We start from the raw sequence: 14369 nt of genomic DNA, 5'->3' as shown, positions 1-14369 counted from the left end.
GCCCAGCGGGGTCCCTGCTGATGACCCCCATGTGTCCCACAGGCAGCCCGGGACCTGGCACAGATGAACGACCTCCAGACACAGCTAGAGGAGGTTGGCAAGGAGAAGCAGGAGCTGCAAGAGAAGGTGGGGAGCACCAACATGCACCCAAAGGGTGTCCAGGGTGATGGGGGCACCCAGAGACCCCCTGCCTGCACTGTGGTGGGGAGCTCCTGCATCCTGGAGAGCACCGGGCAGTATCACAGGGAGCTCTCCGTTGGTATGGGAATAGCATAGTGGCCAGGCAGAGAGGTGGTGGTCAAGTCTAAAGCTGTGCACCCTCTGCAGCTTCAAGGCCTGCAGAGCCAGCTGGAGTTCCTGGAGCAATCCATGGTGGACAAGTCCCTTGTGAGCCGGCAAGAGGCCAAGATCCGTGAGCTGGAGTCCAGGCTGGAGTTCGAGCGGACACAAGTCAAGCGCCTGGAGGTGGGTGCTGGGGCAATCCCTCCTCTCCAGCTGGGACCGGGATGCAGCAGGACCACAATGCAAAGCTGCCCAGGGGGGTCTGCCAAACACATCTCAAATATCCCCTCCATGGGACCACCCCCAAGCCACAGCCCTTGGCTGCTGGCAGCCCATCCCTGTCCCTGCAGGGAAGCTCCCTGCAAGTGCTGATAAGGGTAATCCACCCCCAGCCTGGCGAAGTGCTGCTATTTCCCTGCATTGACTTAGGGAAATTATAGACTCTCCCGGCCCTGCTAAACGCAGCCTGCTTTATATTCTGCCTCTGCAGCTCTGCTGGGGGAGCAGAGCAGCTTAGCTCTCCTCTTAATATTTTCCAAGCTGCTATTTCCCTTCCCTGTTCTCTCTGCCGGGGTCATAAACATGCAGCGGCTGGCTCAGCGGCTGGGGGAGAATGGGAGCTATTTTTTCCCTACTTTACACGCTGTAATTACTTCACACACAGTTAAATCTATTTTTCCAATTTGGCAAAGCCCTGACGGGCTGTTCTGCCCCTTTCCTTGCCCTGTGGGGGGGTGGTTTGTCCTCCATCTCCTCATGTAAATTCAAGGGGATGGGATCCGCCCTGCATGAGCCCTTGGTGGGTGTTGCTGTAGGGTGAGAGGTCTATGGGGGGATCTGGGGTCACCCCGTGCCTGTTGCTCCACAGAGCCTGGCCACACGGCTGAAGGAGAACATGGAGAAGCTGACGGAGGAGCGGGATCAACGCGCAGCGGCTGAGAACCGGGAGAAGGAGCAGAACAAGCGGCTGCAGCGACAGCTCCGCGACGTCAAGGAGGAGATGGGTGAGCTGGCCAAGAAGGAGGCAGAGGCCAGCCGCAAGAAGCACGAGCTGGTGAGGCACCCGTGACTGGGCTAGGCAGAGGTGGGGGGTTTCACCTGGTTACCCAGCTCACCCAGCTCCCTCCCAACAGGAGATGGACCTGGAGAGCCTGGAAGCCGCCAACCAGAGCCTGCAGTCAGACCTGAAGCTGGCCTTCAAACGCATCGGGGACCTGCAGGCAGCCATCGAGGATGAGATGGAGAGTGACAGTAATGAGGACCTCATCAACAGGTGAGAGTGTCTGGGCCTGGCATCCATGCAGGGCACGTCACTGGGGCTCACTGCTTCTCCTTGCCACTTTTGAAATTCCACAGGGACCCCCCAGCTCTGCCTGGCCCTGGCAGGATGCTGTCTGTCCATCCATCCATCCATGCATTGGGCACACATGCATCCGTCCATCATGCACATGTGCATCTGTTCATGCACTTGTGCATCCGCCCCACACATCGTGCCCCTGTGCACACATCCAGCAGTCCATGCATCTGTATGTCCGTCCCCCCTCCACCCACTGCCCCTCTGCAGCTCTACCAGCTTGCAGAGGTGCCCAAGATGCAGCCAGGGCTGTGCCAGCTGGCTGGGAACAGCCTGGAGAGCCCCAGGAGCTAGGGCAGCACAGGCTGGCAGGAGGTCTGGGATGCTGGGATCCAGCTCAGGGTGCTGGGATCCAGCCTGAGATGCTGAGATCCAGCCGGGTGCAGCCCCATGCCAGGGCTGGAGGACCCTTCCCCACCATGTAATTTGCCCCCCTCCCCATTCGTTCCTCACCCACTTGGTCTTTTATTTTTTTTCCCTTTCATTTGATTTCCTTTCTGTTGTGTTTCTGCCCCCTCCCTGGCAACCCCCTCCCAACCCCTCCCAGTTTGCAGGACATGGTGGCAAAGTATCAGAAAAGAAAGAATAAACTGTGAGGAGCTCCTCTTACCTTCTGCCCCCTCCCCTAACCCCCATCTGACCCCCACGGGCCGGGGCCCCGCATGCCACTGGCCCACCTCTGCATGCCCTAACAGCACCCACAGCACGTAACTGCATCCCACGCAGGGGGACAGGGGACAAGCCCCCGGGCTGGGGTGGGGGGGTGATGCTGTGCCCTGGCTATTGATGAGCAGTTCAGCCTGGAGCTGTGATGGAGCCCTGTGCCACTCACAATTAATATTCCCTCCCCCGTGGTCGCTCCCCAACGACCCGGGTGCTGCTTCACTAACGGCACGTTTGCCCGGACATAAACTGTGTTTGATGTGGAGTTTAATTCCACCGGTTATAAAACCTGAGCTGCCCCCAGAGTTTGTTTACAGGGCTCATTGGGGGTTTTTGTTTTGTGGTTTGGTTTTTTTGTTGTTGTGTTTTGTTGTTGTTGTTGTGTTTGTTGTTTGTTTTTTTTTCCTCCCAAGCCCAGCGTTGCCTGGATGTATTTCAGGGGAGGGAGACACACGTGCTGGGAGTGCAACTCGTTGCTTTGAATTTAATGAGGAGGATCCACATACAGGGTCTTCTGTCCCAGCCAATCCCCTGTGCTGTTTGCCACCATCCCCGGGGCAGGGAATCAGCCCAAACTGGGTGGATAAAACGGACGTTTAAGATCATATGATATATCTCTTCTCCAGCAGCAGCTTGGTGGGAGCCCTCCCCTCTAGCTGGCTGGTGAGGGGGGTGGAGAGGGGGGGCCGTGCTGCTTCGATTTCCTTATAGATCCCGCTGGTGCTGCCATAACCCTAATGAAAGCAGTGAGCAGTTAGGTATTAAGGGAGATTTATGCAGGGATGCTTTTAATGTGGAGGAATGGATTTTGCACTGCGTACAGCACCTTCTTTCTCAAAGCAATCAATATGGTTACGAACGGCCATTATAAATTAGATGGTTTAAACCAGATAGGGCTTTTTTTTACTCCAGGATGTAAATCAGGGACTCTCTGGCACGGCAGGGCTGTAAATCTGCCCGCTGCACCCCTACGCCCGCCTTGCTGGAGTCATTTCTGTTCTGCCTGCTAAACTCCTGTTTACCCAGGGCCATCAACATCCCTCTTCTTTGCTGTAATTTTGCACTCGACGACAGCCTATAAAATGAACCCACTTATTGCTTCCCAGCTTTGGAGCTGGAGATCTCCCATGTTTCTGGAGCCATGCCCTGCCTGCTGCCCTGCTGCCTTGTCTTGCCCCTGTGCAGGGGCAAGGAGGACATTGGGCAGAGAGTGCAGGAACCCCTTAGCCAGAGGGGTGGTTTGGGGGCTTAGGGAGTGCATGGCACAGCTGTGCTTTGGGGACCACCTTGCATGCAGGCCATGCCCGGGAGATGAAGCAGAACCACAGGATGGGGGTTCACCCCTTCCACGGTACACAGGCAGTGGGTGCTGGGGGGGGTTCGGTGCCCACCAGCACAATTTTACCTCCCCAGCACCCAAAATCTCACTGCCTCATGCTCACCCCTTGCTTTCTTCCACCCTGACGTACTTCTCTGGCAGCGATGGTGACTCAGACGTGGACTCAGAGCTGGAGGACCGCGTGGATGGGGTGAAGTCCTGGCTCTCCAAGAACAAAGGCTCCTCCAAAACGCTCTCGGATGATGGCAGCCTGAAGGGCAGCAGGTTGGTGCAGGGCTGGGTGCAGGGACAGGGTGGGCTGTGCCAGGGGGTGGCCAGGGCATGGGGTAGGCACCCATGGGATGAGGCACTCTGGGTGCAATACTCCTGCCTGGTGCTCACATGGCCAGCCAGGGAAAGGTGAACTCCAGCAAGCAGCTTGGTCTTCATAGGGGACCCATGTCCCCCTGCCCAAAGGGACCTCCCTGGTCCTCCTTCCCATCTCTTCTAGCACCAAGATCCACCCTGGAGGTTCATGGGCATTCACAGCCCCTCCCATCTGCCTCCTCAGAGTTCATGGGGCTGGATCCCTCCCTCTACCCACCCTCCCTTTGCAGCCCCACCACATTCCTCCCCACACCTCTCAGCAAACACCAGCTGCCCCTGCAGCCTCTGGCAGAGCAGGGGGACACGCCTGGGTGCCCCCATGGCACAGGGCTGGTGTGGGGATGTGGCACACAACCCTACTCCCATTCCCCAGGGAACACACTGGCCCGCTGAGTGCAGATTGCTTTTATCTGAACCCAATTTCCTAGCAGGGCTCTGGGAGTCCCCGGGGGGCTCCCCACCCTCCACCAGGCAGCAGGGAAAAGATCTGAGCCTGCTTTTTCATAATTGGTTTAATTTATTCAGCAGTGCAGATGTAAAACATTTTGTTATTGGAGATAATTCCCCCTTTTCTGAAGTCAGGAATCAAACGCAGCGGCTCCAGGTAGCCGACAATGAAACAGATTGAACGCAACACTTTAAAAAGGGAATCAAAGCGCCGGGCTAGAACAATTCCCCCATTTACATGACATTTTTCCTGCTGATGGAAATTACCAAGGCTGCCTCTCTGCTGTGCTCCCCATCCCCCCATCCCTTGCTCATCTCCGTCTCTCTCTTGTCCCCCCTGGTGTGTGTGTGGGGCCGTGGTGCCGCCGGCACAGGTCAGCCCCACCAGAGGGTCCTGATGCCGAGGAGCGGCCGGTGTCGGTCTTGAGCTGTCTCAGCTATAGGAAGCGGCCAAGCCTCAAGGACTCCATAGGTGGCCGCGGGGATGAGCAGACGCTCTTCAGCACCTTGAGCGAGCGACCGGCTTCCCCTGAGCGCGCTGCCCTCCGGGCGGCCCGGGGCACTGAGCCTGAGGACCGGGCAGCTGTCATCGCCCGCGCCTTCGCCGACGCCAGCAGCCGGGCTCAGCAAGGCTTAGGCAAACGCTGGTCCCTCTCGGCCACTGATGGCGAGAAAGCCTCCGTAGCCTCTGCCCCGGTGAGCCGGGCCTCCTCCGCATCCTGGCAGGTGCTGGATGATGAAGGGGACGAGCGGTACTCAGTGCTGAGCTTTGCCCTCTCCAGTCCTGGGAGCTTGCGGAGCCGACGCGGGGGACCTGAGGGTCGCCCTGAATCACGGCTCTCCCTGGCCCGCAGCCACCTGGAAGAGGCGGATGAGGGGTCCCGTGGGCAGCCCCCCCTGGGGCGCAGCTTATCTGTGCCCCCCCGGCCCCGCAGTGCTGCCTCTGACGAGGGGGGTTCTGGGGATGTCCGCCCTGTGGGGCATCGCTCCTACCTCGACCCTGACCTGGAAGCTGCCATCCAGGAGGTGCTGAGCTACCGCCTGCCACGAGCCAGGGGCTGGTCCAGCCCCGAGGCTGACTCGGGGGATGACAGACGGAGTGTTCGGAGCATTCGGAGTGCACGGAGCGCGGCCCCCCTGGGCGCCACTGACCACCACGCTGGCAGCCTCCGTCGCTCCGCATCTGCCCTTGACTTCTCCCAGCGCTCCAGGCGGCGCCGCAGCAGCTCCGGCTCCTCTGAGGAAGAGGAGGAGCGGAAGAAGAAGAGCACCAAGAAGCACACCAAGAAGGCTAAGAAGAAATCCAAAAAGAAGAAAAAGAAGCAGCAGTCATCATCTGACTCGGATTCCTCCTCTGATTCTTCCTCCGATTCCTCCTCTGGTTCCACCGGCTCCTACCGCAGCACTTCCAGTGTCAAGAAGGGCCCACGGGGGGTGGGGGGTGAGGAGCCGGGACGCCCTGGCCGGGGAAAGAAGGAGGAGAAGAAGCAGAAAAAGCAGGTCGACAGTCTGATGATGAAGTACCTGTACCGGCCCGAGAGCAACTGAGGCAGGAGGTGGGAGGCGGTGTGTGCTGTGCAGCATGAACTTCCCCGTGTGCCACTAACCGCTCGTCCTAACCCTTGCCCGCCTCTGGGGTATGGAGCCCACCTTCTCCAGGCACCCTGGGCTGGGGCACCCCGCTGTGCCCACAGCTAGCCCTGCTTTTGGGATACTGCAGGGCATCCCTGACGTGTCTCTGACCATGGGGAGCATCCCTAGCATGGCTGCAGCGGGACCAGCAGCTGCTCGTGCTGCCAGGATCCGGGACACTGGGAGGCGCTAATCCCTTCCCAGCTCCCTGGCCAGGACGTGGCTGAATTTATTCCTTTAGGAAATTTAAGGGTTTGCTGGGGAGCCTGCACTTGCCCCACGGACGACAGTGGGTCCTGGAGTGTGATGGGTACTAACACGCACCCGTTGCCGTGTGTGAGCACGGGGCTGAAGCCGGGGTGGGCAGCTGGGGCTCGGAGGTTTTTTTCCAGGTGGCTATATCCTGCTGTCCTGTGCCTTTGTAGGGGGGTCAGGAGGGTGGTGGACAGCCTCACCTGGCAGGGCTCTGGGGCTCTGCACCCTGTTTGATGGCGGAGGAGGGGGTGTGCTGGGCTTGTTGGCAGTTATTTGGGAGCAGGTTTGGTCTTTGTAAGAGCTTGAGTAGGAGAAGGGCTGGAGGAGGGAAAGAGGCTTTTGGAAAGGTGGTGGCAGTTGGGCTGCCAGTGCATGCCAGGCTTTGAGTCCTGGGTCCAGGAAAGGCATCACAGGGTGACAGGGGGGAAGAAACACCCCCCAGCACCCAACTATGGGCTTCAGGTGGTTGGGGTGGAGCATGTCCCAGATATCTCAGAAATACTAAACAAGGTGGTGATCAAGGCTCCATCCAGCTCCTGGTGCAGCCAGAGGAGGGTTGTGCCCGGCTGCTGAGCCCTCCTGGGTTGCGGAGCCCCCCACTAACCCTGCTCTCTCCTACACAGCCCCCCAGGCTCCCGGCATTCCTTCGCCTATGACAGATGGGATGAGGAGCAGGACACCAGGGACAGCACACGCCGCTCCTCCCGCAGCTCCCCCAGCGAGGCAGAGAGCCGGGATGCTGAGACCCCTGCCTAGCCCCCCCACCCTGCCCCATTGCCCCAGGAACACTCAGCTCCTTTGCGGGGACACCCCAGGCAGCCGGTATTTGTTCTGCACTGGGGTGGGGGGTGGGGGACACACAGCCACCCCCCAGCCCCGGCCAGGGGGGACAGCCCGGCCGGCTCGCTGGCTGCACCCCCCGTGCCACCCCCACCCTCCCACCCTTCTATCCTCAGCGGCAGAGCCGGCAGCTCCAGCACCCTGGGTTTGTTCCTCAGTGCCTGCTGGCTCCTTATTTTATAATTTAACTCCCCTCACCCAGGCAACACCACCCCCCCCCACATCCTCTTAATCCCCTTTTAGTTGAGCCAAAGACATCTCTCACTGACCAGGCCCTGGGGAGCAGCTGCCTCGCACCTGGGAAAGGGACATGGGGACAGGGTCCCACGCACCCCTCTGGGTTGTTGTCACCCTGCCCTGGCCCCCCCATCCCTGCCTGGTAGTTTTGCACTAGCCCAGCTGTGCGTGTGTCCCCGCCCAGACCCCCTTTACTTTCAGTATGAAAATAAATGTCATTTCTGGCTGGTGACACCGGCTGCCGCCTACTCCGCATACCGGGGGGGTCACCCCATTCCGGGGGGGTGTTTGCATGATGGCAGGGCTGGGGGGATGGATCCAGCCCTGGAGACAATCCAAGGCTGCACGGAGAGGCCAAGTCTGGCAACTTCCCCAAGGCCCCCTGCACCCATGGGTGGTGGGGAGGGCGACGATGGCGCTTGTGGGTGCCAGCACTGAATCATTTATCAATCTTCATAAACATGCAGATGAGCAGCGGGGATGGGAGCCCTCTGCCTGCCGGCGTTAATTATTTAACACGCTGGAGATGATGATGTGCATGGCCGGCTGCCTGCACGGCATGTGCCTTGGCCTCGGCTCTGGCACCCCCCCAGCCCATGCCAGGTGCTACCCCCTGCCCCTCTCCCAGCACCAGGGATCCCTGGGTCCCCCCGGGACCCTGGCAAACCAGGGCAGTTGATCCCTTTTCCCACCATCTCTTGGAAACGAATGGGCCAAGCTCGGCACTCTCTGCCATAAAGCCACGCTGCGCTAATGCGCTTTCATTAAGTGGGAGCGATCTAATGATAATAAAATGGCACATTTAACATTAAAACATTTAACTTGACTCCTAAGTGAGTGTGTCTCTCCGCACTGTTCCAGCTCCATCTTCATGAGGCTGACAAAGCTTCTTAATTTGTTTCCAGGGAGCGGGTGCTCGGTAGAGACGGCTTGGCACCGCGGCAGGGGGGATGCCGGGATGTGGGGAGGCAGGGTACCAGGATGCTGGGATGCAGCGATATGGGGATGCAGGTGTGCTGGGATGCTGGGCTGTCAGTGCTGGGATATGGACATGCAGGGATGGAGGGGTACTGGGATGCTGGGGTATAGGGATGCAGGGGTATGGGGATGCGGGGGTACTGGGATGTAGGGGTGCTGGGCTGTCAAAGTGCTGGGGTACTGGGGTGCACAGATGGAGGGCTGTGGGATGGAAGGGTGCTGGGTTGGTGGATGCAGGGAGATAGAGATGGTGACACGAGGGGATGCAGGGATGCTGACATACTGGGGTGCAAGGGCACCGGGATGCAGGGATACTGCTGCAGGCCAGCCCGGTGCCGCGTGGGCAGGGCCAGGTCCCACTACAGCACAGCCGTGAGGAAGCGGGAGATGGCGAAGGGGGCTGTGCTGTGGGACGGCTCCTCACCCAGGCTCAGCTCGCACAGCAGCTTCCCCACCACCGGTGCCAGCTTGAACCCGTGCCCTGCGGGAAAGAGAGGGAAGTGTGAGGGGCACAGCCACCCCATGGGGGCGGGGGGGCTGGATGCTTTCACCTACCTGAGAAACCAGCCCCAATGATGATGTTGCTGAACTTGGGGTGCCGGTCCAGGATGAAGTCTTCGTCCGGGGTGTTCTGGGGGAGCCGTGGTGTGAAGGTGGGGGATTCAGGGTCCTCTTGGGGGGAGGTGGGAAAGGATAGCAAGGTCCACCTTGGGGTGGGGGAGGAGGTCCCGCTGTTGGGGGAATTCTCACCGTATAGAGACAGGTCTCCACCACGGCTGGCCGGGGCTCCAGCCCAGGCAAGTAGCTGCTGATGAAGGTGCTCAGGAGAGTGACATCAGGGCGAGGAGCACCCGGGGGTGCCCAGTCCCGCTCCTCGGGGTCAGTGGGGCTGCCATGGTGGTGGCACACCTGAAGGACAGCCAGTCAGAGTGGGGCTGACCAGGGTATCCCCCTTACCACTGCTGTGCCCAGCTCACCTTGACCAGCCCTGGGTACTCGAGGGCAGGCAGCCCATAGATACCGTGGGGGGCTTGGCTCAGCCCCAGGGTCATGAAGCAGGGACTGGTTCTGCCGGCACTGGGGGTCCCTGGCTCCTTCTCCCTCCAGTAACAGACATCGATGCGCAGGGGCTGGGGACACAACATTAACCCTGGCCACAGCAAGGCCACCCCACGGTGACACCGACCCTTACCTGCAGTGGCAGGTGGAGGCCCAGGGGTGCCACGAGGGCACCAGTCCAGGCTCCAGCTGTGATGATGAGCCGGGGGGCTCGGTACATCCCAGCAGTGGTGGTGACTGTGAGCACAGCCCCGGGTTGGATGCTCAGCACCTTCTCCCCGTCCCGCAGGGTGCCCCCGTGCCGGCGAAAGACATCCTGGGTGGGAACAGTGACAGGCTGCAGGTGGCTGCAGGGAGGGAGCCAGGGCACCCCCACCCTGTCCCCTCAGCAGCACCCACCTGCACTGCCCGCAGTGCCCGGTCGGCGAAGAGCACCCCGGCAGTGCCGTCCCACAGGGCCACCTCACCGGGGTGGAGCCGGAGGCCGGGGAAGCGCTGGGCCAGCGTCACGGCATCGAGGAGCTGGGTGTCACCCAGGCTGTGCCGGCAGCTCTCCAGCTCCGGGTCACCCGCCGGCCCCAGCACCACCAGCCCCGTCTGCCTGTGCCCCGCAGCCATGTCAGCTCAGCCTTCACCCCCTTCTCATGCAGACCCCCCCCCCCCTTGCTGTGCCCCTGGGGGAAACTGAGGCACGGCGGCACCAGTGGTGCTTCCTGGTGCAGAGGGATAAGCCATGGGGTACATGGGGTGATGCACAGGGAGGGTCTGGATGCCAGCATCACACCCAGCCCCCCCACAAACAACCAGTGCCATCAGTCCTGGCGTCGTTTAGATCCTCATTTCCTTAATGGTGTTTCCTTTAACAAGCCCCATAAATTAGCAGGAGCCGATGGCTGCCAGAGCAGCCTCATCCTGCCCAGCCCTGTGCCCCGAAGGAGCAGCCCCCAGAGCGATCCCACAGGGAGGCGACTGTGCCCTGAGAGGGCCCTGTCCCCGCCCCTGTCACCTGTAGAGGCTGGTGCCGGCCTCTTCCTCCAGCCGCTGCCAGAGCTGGAAGCTGTCGGGCATCATGCGGGCGTAGGGTGCTTTGGGGTAGGCGCTGCGGGTGATGCGGCTCTGCCCGTGCGAGCTGCCCCGCGAGTGGGGCAGGAGGAACTGTGGGGCAGGGCGGACATGGAGGCGACTGCAGCCACTGCCACCCCCCCCCGCCCCGCCAGCCGCGGGTGCGCTGCTGCTGTGCCTCAGCGGGCACCTGGGGCACAGCCTGCCCTGCCAGCCGAGGTGCTGGGGGACAGCAGGACAAGGGGGTGCTGGGGACAAGGTTTTGGCACTGAGGACATGGGGATCCTGGCACTGAGGTCACAGGGGTCCCGGTGCTGGGGACACAAGACTCCTGGTGCTGAGGACATGAGGTTCCTGGCACCGGGAACACAAGGATGCTGGCTCTGGGGACACAGGGGTGCTGCGACTGGGGTGCCAGTAGCAGCTCGTCTCCGTGCCATGGCAGAGAGCAGCCAGGTCTACAGGTGCCCACCTCAGCATGTCAGGGCTGGGGGCACAACGGGACAGGGACACGGCAGGGCAGGGGACATGGCAGGATTAGAGCCACTGGTAAGTACCTGCTCCAGCAGGAGCGTGTCCCTGTGGCGCCGGGCCAGGTGGTAGGCAGCGAAGGAGCCCTGGATGCCAGCCCCGATGACGATGGCGTCGTAGGTGGCCTGCTGGGGCTGGCTGGGGGCAGCCATGTCTGTCCTTGTCCCTGTCCTCGTCCTCCGTGGGCAGCTGGGAGCTGAGCCAGGGGGAGGGACAGGGCAGAGTCCAGCCAAGCCCAGCAGTGGCGGAGCCCTGGCATCCCTCCAGCTCCTGCCGGGACAGCAGGGACACGCAGGGTTCCATCCTGCCCACCTCTCAGGCAGGACCATCCCCATTCCCCGCCAATCCCGATGTCCGATCCCGCCAGGAAGGCTCTAGCAGGACACGGGACTCCACAACACTCCCATTTCCACGCCGATGGAAAACCCTTTGCTTGCTTCAAGGCAAATGGGTTTGTGTTTTGTTTTGTTTTTTCCTCCAGCACAATTTATTGCAGCCATAAACTATTTTCTTGCCATCTTTTGTTGTTGTTGCTATATTTTTTACCAGGAGATCAGTGTGATTTAGGGCTGAACGGAGAAGCCCACACGTGGTGCTGAGCCCTGTGCCCCACTGGCTGTGATGGATTTCAAGTTTGCAACATTTTTTTTCGGGGGGCTGTGTGATTTGGGGTCTGGAAACACTCAGCAATGCTTTGCCCGCCACCGCTGCCTGACAGTTAATTAGGGGAATTAATTTACTCTGCCTTTCGTGGTGTAAAAGGCATTATTTACTGGTTAATTGTTGTTATTACCAAATGTTAAATATCATTACTTATTTTGCTGCTTGCCTCCCGTGATGGATGAAGCACTGGGTAGTATGGGAGGCCCACATCAGGCTGGGAGGGTGTTTCACCCCCCCAAACCATGGTGTCCAGCTGGGTCACAGGGACACTCCAGCACTGTGCAAAGGCAGAACCAGCAACTCACAGCAATGGGGAGGTGAGAGGAGGAGGATGGGGAGATTAGGCAAGGGCTGGACACCCCCCAACACCCCTTCTGGGCCCGCATCCACACCACTACCCAGAACCACTAATGCAACGAGTGCTTGCTGGCCTCAGCACCACCACGATGCCCAGGGCTCTGCACCATGCAGTGCCCCATTAAATCAGCACATCCTCCCTCGCCTTTGATGTTACAAATAATTCACCAATTTCCCCAGGTTTCAACTTGCTTTTTTTTTTTTCTTCTTTTTTTTTTTTCTTTGAACAGCCCCTCTACCTGCTCTGCCTTTTTTTTTTTTTCTTTAAATTATTTTTTATTTTGCTGGGAAGAGGAAGGATAATTAATTATCCGTGAAATGTTAAATGGCAAAAATGAACTGCTCTCCCGCTCGCGGCGTGTTAATAGAGCGGGCTGGAAAAGCCTCACTCGTGCTGCTGTGAAGATGAAGAGGCCACCAGTGAGGTATGGGGATGGTTGGTGGCACTGGAGGGTTCCCTGTCAGGGCACTGCTCTCCCCTCCAGCACTGCTGTCCCCAGGGCTTGGTGGGACCCCACAAGCCATCACTTTTATTGCATGATGTCCCCAGCCAGGGCTTGGTGGCTGGATGGGAAAGATCAAGGCTGGCACTGGCACTGGGAAGGGGGTAATGGGGGTTTGGGGACAGCCTGGAATGGCTGTGGGAGCCACCCCTGGCTCAGATCCATGTGGGGCTCCATGGGAGGAACTTTAGCCAAGGTCAGAAAGGGCTTGGCAGCAATTTGCTGCCTGCTGAGGTTGGTACCCTGCACCCACCAAATCCATTTGCACCCACTGCACCCTCAGCACACTGGAATGCAGCTGAAACCCCCCAAATCCCATCATCATACACGCCAGCACTTTGTGCCAGGATGCACCAGCCTCAACCTCCAGCAAGTGCAAACCAGCACTTAAAAAAGAATTACGGAGCAACGTGGCTCCCCCGTTTACCCCCCAGCCCTCGCCATCCCTGACACTTTGAAGGCATCTGCAAAGGGTTTGTTTGCTTTGTGTCAAACCCACCAGCAGCTGACGGCAGCCTCTCATTAGCAGTCCAGGTACGTGCCTGGGGAAGCGTCGGGGGGATTAAAACTATTTGAATATCAAAACATTAGAAACTTCAATTTGGCCTCAAAATGCTCATCTTCCAAACGCTACCAGGCTTTGGTGCATTAAACATTGATGGAGTCGCCCGAGGATCAAAGTTTCGTGTTTAGGGCTGAAAGTGCTTGGTGGGAGCGGCGGCTGCCCCCCAGCCCCCACCCCGCCCGCAGCCCCCCGGGACGGGACGGACCGCGGCATCTCTGCCCGCCCCACTCCCACCAGGGCGTGGGGCTGGGGGCACAGCCCGTGCCTGGGGGGAGGATGGTGCAGAGTCCCTGCCGTGGGGCTGGTGGCACCCAGCCCATGCTGCTTCTAGCCCTGCAGGACGTGGATTGCCGTTCCCCGTGGCCGTTCCCCGGTGCCTACCTGCAAAGCAGGGCCTGGGATTAAAAATACTGTGTCCCCTCCCTCCCCCCCGGGTGGTGGCTGCGTGGGCCGCCTGTGCAGCCGGGGCTGGCCGGGCTGCGGGGGCTCCCTGCCACGCACGGCGTCAGCGCGGGGAGGAGAAGCCATCTGGGCTGTGGCGGAGATGGGGAGGGGGTTATTAAACAAAGAGCTGGGTTTGTTGTTGGTGTTGTTTTTTTTTTAATTTATTTTTTATTTTTAACACAAGCGAGAGCCGCCCGGCAGCCAGCGCGGAGCCGCTCGGTGCCAAGGCCATCTGCTGCAGAGCTGGCGGCCCCTCCTCAATTGCCTGCTCTCCCCGGGGAGCCGGACCCCGAGCCGGAGGACTGGGGAGCCCCCCCGCCCCGCCCCGTGCCCAGATGCGAGGGCTGCCCCGGGCCCAGGTTTCCCTACTTGGGGGTGATGAGCCCAGCCCCAGCTGAGGCTATTTAGCCATGGCGAGAGGCGGTTGGGGGGTGGTCTCTGGGGCTACATACGGTTGGGGTGTGAGTATCCCGGAGGGTGCAGCACAGGGGAGGGGGCAGGCTACCATGGGGTGGGCACCGAGGGTCTTTCCCTCAGCTCTCCGTGACTGCCCACCCCTGGGGTTGTCGGTATCGGTGTGTGGGGGTAGGAGCACCCCCTCAGCCTTCAGCTCCCAGCTTCTGCAGGCGCGGTACTCGAAGAGTTACGGCGGAGGGGGAGGGCGGCAGGGAGGAGCCCCCCCCGCCCCCTTCCCCAGCCTGCGGGATTGGCGGGCGCCGCACTCGGAGCGTTACGGCGGGGGAAGGGGAGGGGGCGCTGGGGGGACAGGCCCCGGGATTGGCGGGCGCCGCA

At 60.3% G+C, this 14369-nt stretch overlaps 2 protein-coding genes across 16 annotated transcripts in view; one reads left to right on the top strand and one right to left on the bottom strand.

Annotated features, from left to right (window-relative positions):
• Nucleotides 1-8241, top strand: part of MYO18A (myosin XVIIIA) — a 37352-nt gene extending 29111 nt beyond the window's left edge. For 10 of the 14 annotated variants that reach the window (XM_051635527.1, XM_051635535.1, XM_051635533.1 and 7 more), the window contains 8 exons: nucleotides 43-126; nucleotides 328-465; nucleotides 1151-1336; nucleotides 1416-1555; nucleotides 2184-2228; nucleotides 3780-3902; nucleotides 4826-6007; nucleotides 6962-7061. In XM_051635527.1, the coding sequence (XP_051491487.1) occupies nucleotides 43-126; nucleotides 328-465; nucleotides 1151-1336; nucleotides 1416-1555; nucleotides 2184-2228; nucleotides 3780-3902; nucleotides 4826-5999 (1890 nt within the window). In that variant the 3' untranslated portion in view covers nucleotides 6000-6007; nucleotides 6962-7061. Of the gene's footprint in view, nucleotides 1-42; nucleotides 127-327; nucleotides 466-1150; nucleotides 1337-1415; nucleotides 1556-2183; nucleotides 2229-3779; nucleotides 3903-4825; nucleotides 6008-6961 lie in introns of all 14 variants that reach the window. The other 4 variants (XM_051635538.1, XM_051635537.1, XM_051635532.1 and 1 more) reach the window with 2 other exon arrangements.
• On the bottom strand, nucleotides 8217-11235 carry PIPOX (pipecolic acid and sarcosine oxidase). 2 transcript variants are annotated; one of them, XM_051635561.1, is made up of 8 exons: nucleotides 11072-11235; nucleotides 10459-10607; nucleotides 9852-10053; nucleotides 9586-9768; nucleotides 9371-9523; nucleotides 9144-9302; nucleotides 8949-9024; nucleotides 8217-8874 (listed from the first exon to the last, which is right to left on the bottom strand). In XM_051635561.1, the coding sequence occupies exons 1-8, from the start codon at nucleotides 11195-11197 to the stop codon at nucleotides 8753-8755; spliced, it is 1170 nt and encodes a 389-aa protein (XP_051491521.1). In that variant the 5' UTR covers nucleotides 11198-11235; the 3' UTR covers nucleotides 8217-8752. The 2 variants fall into 2 exon arrangements, with proteins under 2 accessions (XP_051491521.1, XP_051491522.1); XM_051635562.1 differs by lacking the exon at nucleotides 9371-9523.
• Nucleotides 11236-14369: the final 3134 nt, after the last annotated feature.

The sequence above is a fragment of the Apus apus genome, chromosome 18 (assembly GCF_020740795.1).
Source record: "Apus apus isolate bApuApu2 chromosome 18, bApuApu2.pri.cur, whole genome shotgun sequence".
In the NCBI taxonomy this organism is placed as follows: Eukaryota; Metazoa; Chordata; class Aves; order Apodiformes; family Apodidae; genus Apus; species Apus apus.
This window is presented reverse-complemented; position numbering and strand designations above follow the sequence as displayed.

Excerpts from the sequence above, each read along its gene's own strand:
- PIPOX (XM_051635561.1), bottom strand. The coding sequence starts at position 11,197 with ATGGCTGCCCCCAGCCAGCCCCAGCAGGCCACCTACGACGCCATCGTC. Across the intron at positions 10,608-11,071 it reads ACACGCTCCTGCTGGAGCAG|TTCCTCCTGCCCCACTCGCG; the intron begins GTACTTACCAGT and ends CCTGCCCCACAG. Across the intron at positions 10,054-10,458 it reads GCCGGCACCAGCCTCTACAG|GCAGACGGGGCTGGTGGTGC; the intron begins GTGACAGGGGCG and ends TGCGGGGCACAG.